Below are 10,595 nucleotides of genomic sequence, written 5' to 3'. Positions count from 1 at the left end.
GAAAAATCATTAATACTCAGCATGGTCAGCGGCAAAAGGAAATGTGGTCGCCAAAGAATCTGCTGGCTCGACACGATCAAAACTGATACAGGGTTGACCATGAACCAACTGAAAGAAGCAGTCAGAGACATGGCAAAGACTTTCCTATAGAATCTCCGAGGGTCGGACACAACTGAACGGATGACATCGTCATCATCATTATTGGGGGCTGGCTGGGAAGGCAAAACTGTGAGAAAGAAACAGCAATGATCTGTCAAAATCGATTTTAAATGACCAAAGAAGCCAAGCTCCAGTTGCAGGAGGAAAATGAACACTCCAGATTAAAGTGCACCAGAAGGGAGCCTGAAAGGGTGTGTATAACCAACAAAACATAACCTTGTTGAAATTCTTCTTGGACTTAGATGCAAAAAAATGTGGGCAGGGTCACATTGGCAAGGGAGTGTTCTGTACTACAGACCGAAAAAGCCCCACATAGCAGAGCAGATTAACCAAGTTTATTCAACCAGTCTTCACAAGAGATCATGATGGTATACATATCCATTTTAATGGCTTGTTTTTAATATTGACAATTTAAATTATTGGCAATTTATCTTCTTGTGGTTATGACTTTATGGTACTGTTCTTACTTGTGAAATGTCTCAAAAAGTCATTTGGACTGAATGAAGTAATGAATGAATGAACGAACGAACATACAAACGAACAAATTAATGAATTAATTCCTTTTGTATTTCAAAAAGGTACTTCTAATGCAGTGGTTCTCAACCTGGGGGTTGGGACCCCTTTGGGGGTCGAACGACCTTTACACAGGGGTCGCGGCAGGGTAAGCAGCTTGGCTGGGAGGGGCACCATCCACACAACAGCCTTGCGGGGAAGATCGAGATAGAGCGTTCGTCTGTCTGGAGTAACGGAAAAGAGCAATATCAACATGGTGGGACAGAACTGAACTGAGAAACCCCTGGGGAAAAAAAACTATTTATATACAATCATGAACAATGGATCTTCACGCCATGGGTCAGTTTCGGTTTAATTTCTGTGAAAGAACCCTTGCATGATTTTATGGTTGGGAGTCACCACAACATGAGGAACTGTATTAAAGAGTCACGGCATTAGGAAGGTTGAGAACCACTGCTCTAATGAAATCTGGATAGAATGCAAGTATGTTTAAACTGAACGGACTAACCAATCAGATAGAAAAGTAGACCAGAGTTTTTGAATCGGTTGACTTTCCTGATTCCAGCTTATTGATTTACTATAAGGAAGTTCTTTCCTCCCTCCCCCCCACTTTCTTCTTAGTTCTGTGGTTTCAGAAGAGGAGCCAAATGACAAATGATGTAAGCTCTTGCCGATCTCAGGTTGGCATCAGGAAATCCAGATATATTTCTTCATACACTGAGGAATTATAAATATTCAAAAAAAAAAAAAAAGGTGACACAAACTCCCCAAACCATAGTCGCGACAAAATGAGTCAGCGTGGGGGTTATTGTTAGCTGTTCCTATATAAGCATGACCTCTCTCCCTGCTAGACACCACTGGCCAAAGACTTCCTGCTTTGTCACAGACCCTTTAAGAAGCAGCATCATGAAGGACATTCTTCCATGTACTGTTTTTTTTCTACTTTTCAACTTTTCCTTCCCAAGCCCCATCCAACCAGGAGAAACCCCTGGGGAGATGAAGTCTATACAGGTATGTAGATTCAAATTTTTATTAGTGTACAAAAAATCTGTAATGCATGACCTGTTGCTACACTTCAATGGATGTCTGTCTGCTAAGGTCTGAAGATGCATTTTCACGAGTCAGTTTGTGCATGGTGGAATGGGAAGGGGGAGCTGGAAAACCTTTTGGAGAACCGCATGTGATGTGCAACTTTATTTGTTATATCAGGTTTGTAGGCTGCCCCTCCCGGCCAGCAGGCGCACGGCAATTAGCACCAAATCAACTACAGCAGGGGTAGTCAACCTGTGGTCCTCCAGATGTCCATGGACTACAATTCCCATGAGCCCCTGCCAGCATTCGCTGGCAGGGGCTCATGGGAATTGTAGTCAATGGACATCTGGAGGACCACAGGTTGACTACCCCAGCTCTAAGGTCATTTTATAGGAAGTAGTATGTTTTTGTGCATAAATCTCAAGTTCTTATACTTCTGTATGACCTTCAATGTGTAACCAACTGGCCTATAAGAAAAATCTCCTGTGTTTTTGCATACCTCCCCACTGGGGATATTAAACCTCGTTTTCATTGTTTATAAAACATGAATAACAAAAATAATGCTTCTTGTTGAAGATGTCGAACTGCTGTGCTTGAAACAAGCCTAGTAGTTACAGGGGTAGTCAAACTGCGGCTGGCAGGGGCTCATGGGAATTGTAGTCCATGGACATCTGGAGGGCCGCAGTTTGACTACCCCTGAACTACAGAATAAAAATTAACTAAACATAGTGCATTAAAATAATAAAACAATAACATTTCTCTCCCCCCCACCTAACCCCCCCCCCAGTTACTGCCAATCAATAAAAGTAGATGCAGTTCAAATGGGGACTTTGGGGAGCATTGGAGGAGGAGAGGTCCATGATGTCCCCTCTTTATGTAGCCCTAACAAGTAGCTTAACAAAATTTATTGATGCCTAACAAAGTTGACATAATCATAAAAGGTAAAGGTAAAGGTATCCCCTGTGCAAGCACCGAGTCATGTCTGACCCTTGGGGTGACGCCCTCCAGCGTTTTCATGGCAGACTCAATACGGGGTGGTTTGCCAGTGCCTTCCCCAGTCATTACCGTTTACCCCCCAGCAAGCTGGGTACTCATTTCACCGACCTCGGAAGGATGGAAGGCTGAGTCAACCTTGAGCCGACTGCTGGGATCGAACTCCCAACCTCATGGGCAAAGCTTTCAGGCGGCTGCCTTACCACTCTGCGCCACAAGAGGCTCTTCTGACATAATCATAGAATCATAGAATCACAGAGTTGGAAGGGGCCATACAGGCCATCTAGTCCAACCCCCTACTCAACGCAGGATCAACCCTAAGCATCCTAAAGCCTCCAAGAAAAGTGTGTATCCAACCTTTGCTTGAAGACTGCCAGTGATAATGACAGCATACATATATTTTTAGAGCCATAGAAATGGAAGGGGCCAAAGAGGCATCCGGATTTCAACCCTCTGCTCAACGTAGGGTCAGCCTTGAGTATGACCTGCTGATACACTTTAGCGGCTGCCTGGCAACTAAATTCTGAAGATGCATTTAAATGATGCAGTTTCTGCAGGGTGGGGAGTTATATTTTTAAAAAATGGAGAACTAATGTGATACGTGACTAAATTTCTTTATTTTATGGAATTGCAACAACTGCTGGGGGAAAAATGTATTCAAAAAGACATCAAATGTGATGCAACTGTAAGCCTAACTAGGTTGGCGTAATGACAGCGGCAGCTGTATATTTTTAGTCATTTATTCATGTATGAAGCGGGGGACGAGGAAGTCATTTGAACATTAAAAAGGGGCACATGGTTGAGGAAAACTAATTATATCCTCTTTTGTGAGGCAGTTCCTCAAAGGTTCTTTTCTGGGGCTGAGCCAGGGGAAAAAAAGCTGAAGAAACAGAGCACATGGATCATTCGTGTATCCCTTTTGGGGTTAAAATAAGGTTCCCTAATACCAGCTTTCCTCACAAATGGGACACATGAAGAAGAAGAAGAAGAAGAAGAAGAAGAAGAAGAAGAAGAAGAAGAAGAAGAAGAAGAAGAAGAAGAAGAAGAAGAAGAAGAAGAAGAAGAAGAAGAGTTGGTTGTTATATGCCGCTTTTCTCTAACCGTAGGTGTCTCAAAGTGGCTTACAGTCGCCTTCCCATTCCTCTCCCCACAACAGACACCCTGTGAGGCTGAGAGAGCCCTGATGTCACTGCTGGGTCAGAACAGCTTTATCAGTGCTGTGACTAGCCCAAGGTCACCCAGCTGGCTGCATGTGGGGGAGTGCAGAATCAAACCCAGCTTGCCAGATTAGAAGTCCGCACTCCTAACCACTACACCAAACTGGCTCTACAAACCACTACACCAAAGGAACATTGGCTGCCCCTGTCATATTTAGTTTGGTCCTGAATGCACAGCCCCTCCCCCTCAGTAAAATATCATTCTGTAAAAGTGTGTATATGGTGCCTCAAACATATTGGACCAGATTCATCCGCGCTCTCGTTGCATGTTGAATCACTAGCAGTCTCTTGTATCACTATGGATACTATTTCTCCACAACCCTCTCTTGATGTGTGAGTCCATTCGGCTTCCCAAAACCTTAGGGGTTGAGTCTTTACTAGTCCCTTTTTACAAATCAGAAAGCCAGTTTGTAAGGAGGCCTTTGGCTGAAATTCCCAGAAGAGGACTTCCGCAGTTCTGTTGTTCTGCACATTATCAAACCATAGGCTACAACGCTATATAGGCAGCAACGATATAGGCTAGATATCAGGAAAAGAATTTCCACAGTCAGAGTAGTTCAGCAGTGGAATAGGCTGCCTAAGGAGGTGGTGAGCTCCCCCTCACTGGCAGTCTTCAAGCAAAGGTTGGATACACACTTTTCTTGGATGCTTTAGGATGCTTAGGGCTGATCCTGCGTTGAGCAGGGGGTCGGACTAGATGGCCTGTATGGCCCCTTCCAACTCTGTGATTCTGTGATTCTGTGAACATGCATTGGTGACCTGCAACTCCACGACCACTCTTCCAAGGAGCAATGTGTTCTAAAGCAGCTGGGCTGTGCTTTTTCTTTATCCAGATTTATCTTGACAAGTTCTTCCCAACCCTTCACAAATCGGACAGTCGTTCCTTGGTGGAAAAAATCAAGGAAATGCAGAAATTCTTCCATTTGGCTGAAACCGGAAAGATGGATGATGAAACGAGAAGGTTAATGGAACAACCTCGATGTGGACTCCCAGATCTGGCTGAGCAACGATCAGCAACACAAATCTGGGCCAGGAAAGCTCTGACTTACAGGTTAGGTCTATTCCCTGCCCGCCTCCATTCTTTTTTAATATCAACAGTTCTAATTCCAGAATCCCAATTTTTTCATTTTACTGTCTTTCTCAAAGGATAAATAATTACACTCCAGACCTGCCTAATGCCAAAGTGGATCAAATCATACCAAGAGCGTTTAAAGTGTGGAGTGATGTGACCCCGCTGACCTTCAGGAGAGTTTATGGACCTGCCGATATTGAAATTTGGTTTGCATACGGTGGTAAGTCTTTACAATTATCAATGAGCAGCACAGAATCCAAAATGGAAAGGGAATATTTTTGGCATCTCCAGCCAACTAGCTCTGTCCGTCATGATGTTAGCCACTCAGTCGTGTCCCACTCTTGGCGATCCTACAACTCAGCTGTCTCCACATCTTCCTATCTTGCACCCAAAGACCTCTCCCAGCCCCTGCCCATCTGAGTAGAAAGTACTGAGCTGTAATTCCAGGGCATCTCCAGGTCCCACCTAGAGCTTGGCATCCTTACTTAAACTTAAAAAAAAAAATTGCAAATGCATTAGAAGTTATGGACCTCATATGGAAGTGTCATTGCCCCTTCCCCTGCCCAAAATATCCCTCATTGGACAGTCAAACTGTTAAAGAGTATTTTCGGGCCATTTGAATATGCTGAAGATTTCAGGATATTGAATTTATTAATTACAAGATTTTTTTTTCTCACCAATGACTACATTTTCTTTTAACTTTAGCCCACGGTGACAATAATCCTTTTGATGGAAGAGGGGGAATTTTGGCCCATGCTTTTTATCCCGGAAGGGGCTTAGGAGGAGACGCCCACTTTGATGAGAGTGAGAGGTGGTCGGAAACCAACAGAGGTAAAGTCATCTTTGAAGTAACATAGAAACCCACCTTAGCAGGTCCCTAGACCAACTTACCCTGTGCATTCTCCAGTGCTGATCTTGATTGAGAGGACATGCTGAGAACCCTAAACAGAAGACATGCCTCTATCAGTACTCTACTATGTCTTTATTGCTCATCTCCATTTAAAGTAGAAGTGGCCAAGAAGAACTTTGGCCAAGAAAAACAATGCAGCCAAGTATCTCAAGTCCTTTCCCTGGGCTCTTCATACAAAAATGTGTATGCGTGGGGGGGGGGATGTATAGGTGAACATGTGAGTGTGTCTGTATAGCAGCCGTAACTTTTTATACATGTATGATTACATGTGTGTGCATCAAAATAGATGACTGGGACCAGTGGAGGTGGAATGAAAATGAAGCAAACCTGGGACAAAGAGACTGGAAATAGACAAGGAAGAAAGCAGGGGGCAGAGGGACCAGGGGGAATCTGTTGGACTTCATCACTATGCAGAACATTATCCATTTATATTATTTTACTATATTATCAAGAGCCTCTTGTGGCGCAGAGTGGTAAGGCAGCCGTCTGAAAGCTTTGCCCATGAGGCTGGGAGTTCAATCCCAGCAGCCGGCTCAAGGTTGACTCAGCCTTCCATCCTTCCGAGGTCGGTAAAATGAGTACCCAGCTTGCTGGGGGGTAAACGGTAATGACTGGGGAAGGCACTGGCAAACCACCCCGTATTGAGTCTGCCATGAAAACGCTGGAGGGCGTCACCCCAAGGGTCAGACATGACTCAGTGCTTGCACAAGGGATACCTTTACCTTTACCTTTACTATATTATCATCAAATTAATATGCTGCAAGGTGGCATACAATCCCATGCTGCAAGATGGCATACAAATCCCAATTGGAAACATGCCAAATGCAATGAAACCCTAAGTAACCACAGTACCAATTATTGCCTATTAAGAATTTAACACAGAACTTCTCCCTTCCCTCCTTTTCTTCTGTGTTTTAGAAATCAACCTCTTCCTGGTTGCTGCACACGAATTTGGTCACTCCTTGGGGTTAGAGCATTCCAATGTCCGTGGTGCCTTGATGTTCCCCACCTATTCTTATGTCAACCCAGCCACCTTCCGTCTTCCTGTTGATGATACACGAAGGATCCAGAGATTATATGGTAAATTCAGTGTGAAGAATGTGTTTCTTCTGAGGATGCCAGTTCTTAATGTACTCCTGTCCTTCAAAAGAAAATGAAGCCCTACTGGCTTGGACCTGTAGTCTTAGCTAAGGCTAGGACTTGTACGCTTAATTTATCCAAAATGATCCACAAGCCAGCAGCTAATTTGGCTCATGGATCTGTCCCCCAATACGTAGCTGCACACAAAATAGCCTTGTTGGCTCTGGTGGTGCTCCATAGCTGGTGAAGGGAGACATGAATGAGAGCCAGTATGGTGTAGTGGTTAGGAGTACGGACTTCTAATCTGGCATGCTGGGTTCAATTCTGCACTCCCCTCACATGCAGCCAGCTGAGTGACCTTGGGCTCGCCACGGCACTGATAAAACTGTTCTGACCGAGCAGTGATATCAGCCTCACCTACCGCACAGGGTATCTGTTGTGGGAAGAGGAAAGGGAAGGTGATTGTAGGCCACTTTGAGACTCCTTCGGGTAGAGAAAAGCGGCATATAAGAGCCAACTTCTTCTTCTTCTTCTTCTTCTTCTTCTTCTTCTTCTTCTTCTTCTTCTTCTAGTATTGTGAACCGTCTATGTGTTCCACTGGCCCCAACACAGAACGTTGAATGCAATGGGTGAAGTTGTGAGTAGGGTTGGGTGCTTCGTAAATCGTGGAAGCCCAAGGCGTCTAGCTGGCCATCTTGAGCCTCCACAATTGCCGAAGCACCCAACCCTAGTTGTGGGTGCAGCACCATAATGGGAGCAACATCTGCAGCTGCTTGAACATTTCACAACTGGGTTGTTAGAGTCTGATATTGATCCTAGGGGTGGGCTTTTTGATCATCCACATCTTCTATGGCCATTTCTCCTATATCTTTGGTGCTTTCCATGGACCTTCCCTAACCAACCTCTTTGCTTTTCTTTATCAGGACGGAGACGATGAAACCCTTGAACAGCTCCATTATGCACTTCAAAAAATGAAGTATACTGCATTTTGCACTGCTTATGTTTCTTTTTGAATGTTTTTTTTCTTTTCGTGTGTAATGAAGTAAAATGAGGAGAAGTCATCTTAATTTTGAAATGTCTAAAAGGGAAGCAAAAACTCAACAGTCATATAAGAACTGTCCAGGGCTTGCAGCCCTTGTTTCTCAAGGGAGAATGATGGGAATTCCTTCCTTTGGTATGCAAATACACAAACACATGACACGCTTCCCCTCGACTCATCTCGACCTTTGGACTTTTTCAGACAGAATTCTCATTCCATCCACATCAGCATTTGTGAAAGGGTACCTTTGCTGTGGGTGGTAATAATAGTGGGCTGGCTTTTCATTGCTGATGGCATCAAACCCCAGGCAGAAGGCAAAAGAAGAAGGGAACATGGCATCTCCTAGATGTTCACTTTTCACTATGTACTTTCATTCTCTCTTGTTAGACCTGATGGGTTTCATCCATTTCAAGGCAATTATACCCTTTGCCTCTGTTGATACAATCAAAGCCCTATTAGGTGGTCCTGCAAAAGAGATCCACTCTCCACATCTGGAGACATGTTTTAGGCAGATTATTCTGCTATGGCAATCTAGCAAACGTTTCACTGGCCTCTGCGTGATTCTGTTTGAGTGGCCTTCGTTTTGAAGGTACGCCTGCTGCTCTCTGTTGTGTTATGGTATTGTTTACCTTTGTGATATGTTTGTGGTTTCGTTTTTATCGATTGTCTGCCAGCTGCCTGGAATCACAAGGCAGAAAGGGAGGCCCCATGCAATATTTTCAAATAAAAATCAATTCCACCTGCAATGTTATAAGTGTGGTCCATTGCTGTTACTACAACTCCTGCTGCTTCTTTACAAGTGATAGGAATTTTTGGCTATTGCTGGATATGTTAATTTGGCTTATAGACATGTTCATAAATGCAGGTGTCACAAGGAGGGATCACGTTGTCATAGATGTGAGATCTCTCCCTCCTTTAATCAAAAGAAATAATAGAATAACAAAAAGATTTGATACTTATTTGATACTGCTGCCTGAATTGAATAGGCTACATAAATATTTTGGCGGCCAACTAGGGTCAGTGCTACCATGTGATCTTAGCGTTTCTATATTTACTATTCTTAAGCAACTTGCAATATTATTTCAGCTAAACTGGAATTGTGTAAACTGTACAATTTAAATCCAAATCACTCGGTTTGACCGAGTGGAATCCTGTCATCTGTGTCTGATTATTTCTTAAGTGACGATGGTACTGTCAACAGATGTAAAAGGATGCTTGGTGCCAAAGTAGGAATGGTTTTATGTGTGTTTGAAGAGAAATTCTCTGCCCAAGTATTGGCAAAAGCATGTAGTACCTCTACGTTAGAAAATCAGTGGGTAGTAACAGCTTTGAAGCATAGTACTCCACAAAAGAATGCCCAACATATAAGAAATCTGTCCAGGTCAGGGGAGATGACAGAAATTTGCCTCTGTAACAGTTGGTAGAGGTACCTCTAGCTGTGGAGGTACCTGAAGGAGTGCATAAAATAATTGCGGAGCATGTTATATAGCCAACAGAAGGAAGTTCTTATAATAATGCTTCCTATAGATTAAGATGTTTCTTCCCTGTGTGGCAAATAGCCTTGTTGGCTCTGGTGGTGCTCCATAGCTGGTGAAGGAAGACATGAATGAGAGCCAGTATTGGATGTGTATAAAACTCACAAAATACAGCAAAGCAATTGGATGTGTATAAAACTCACAAAATACCGCAAAGAAGTCAGAGTGCTTAATGGACTATGCCCACAAGGTAAACAGCCCCCTCCTAAATGTTGCTTTCATAAAATGCATCAATACACCAGTATGCTTTATATCAGTGGTCCCCAACATTTTTATCACTGGGGACCAGTCAACACTTGACAATTTTACTGAGGCCCGGGGAGGGTAACCTTTTGCCAAGGGACATTGCCGCCTGAGCCCCTGTTCCGCTTGCTTCCCCGCTGGCACCCCTGACTTCCTGCCGCCCACTGGGGGGCGCTGCCAGCAGCAGCGGCATAGTGCCATCCCAAGGGGGAGCCCCAGCCATGGCGGCCACTGGAGAGCACCAAAGGTGAGCCAGTGGCAGAGTGGCAGGGCAACACCTGAGGCAGCAGCTGGGGAGGAGGACGAGGAGGAGCTATGGCCTCAGAATATAGCAGTAAGACATTCATTGAAGTATAGGTGCAGGACATTTATGTCGCATTGTACATGCAGCTGATAAACTTTTGATAGTTCATACCTCTGGAAACTTCAAACCCACAGTATTTTGAGTGGAAAGATTTAGAGTAACTTGAGCGTGACCAGAGGAGGGCTACGAAGATGGTGAGGGGTCTGGAGACCAAGTCGTATGAGGAAAGGTAGAAGGAGCTTGGTCTGCTTAGCCTGGAGAGGAGAGGACTAAGAGGTGATATGATAACCATCTTCAAATACTTCAAGGGCTATTATATAAAAGATGGAGTAGAGTTGTTTTCTGCTGCACCAGAGGGTCAGACGGGAAGCATGGGATGAAATTAATTCAAACATTCGGAAGAAGTTCCTGACTGTTAGAGCAGTTCCTCAGTGGAAAAAAAAAACCCTCATCTAATTGGATCAAACCCAATGCTGATATTTTCTTGGCTATCCCACT

General features: G+C 44.0%; 1 protein-coding gene across 1 annotated transcript; it reads left to right on the top strand.

Moving 5' to 3' along the window:
• The first annotated feature begins 1,540 nt into the window (after positions 1 to 1,540).
• On the top strand, positions 1,541 to 8,749 carry LOC143840606 (matrix metalloproteinase-18-like). The gene is made up of 6 exons (XM_077344209.1): positions 1,541 to 1,683; positions 4,748 to 4,965; positions 5,061 to 5,206; positions 5,692 to 5,817; positions 6,815 to 6,976; positions 7,900 to 8,749. Exons 1-6 carry the CDS (start codon positions 1,579 to 1,581, stop codon positions 7,911 to 7,913), a joined length of 771 nt encoding a protein of 256 aa, XP_077200324.1. The 5' UTR covers positions 1,541 to 1,578; the 3' UTR covers positions 7,914 to 8,749.
• The last annotated feature ends 1,846 nt before the right edge of the window (positions 8,750 to 10,595 follow it).

Source organism: Paroedura picta, chromosome 6, assembly GCF_049243985.1.
Source record: "Paroedura picta isolate Pp20150507F chromosome 6, Ppicta_v3.0, whole genome shotgun sequence".
Lineage (NCBI taxonomy): Eukaryota > Metazoa > Chordata > Lepidosauria > Squamata > Gekkonidae > Paroedura > Paroedura picta.
Note: the sequence above shows the minus strand (reverse complement) of the source record. Positions and strands in the feature narration are given on the sequence as shown.

What these genes read in the sequence shown, in the direction of transcription:
- LOC143840606 (XM_077344209.1), top strand. Translation starts at nt 1,579, where the DNA reads ATGAAGGACATTCTTCCATGTACTGTTTTTTTTCTACTTTTCAACTTT. An exon ending in GGGAGATGAAGTCTATACAG is followed by an intron (nt 1,684 to 4,747) that starts GTATGTAGATTC and finishes TTCTTTATCCAG; the next exon opens with ATTTATCTTGACAAGTTCTT. An exon ending in AGGAAAGCTCTGACTTACAG is followed by an intron (nt 4,966 to 5,060) that starts GTTAGGTCTATT and finishes TCTTTCTCAAAG; the next exon opens with GATAAATAATTACACTCCAG.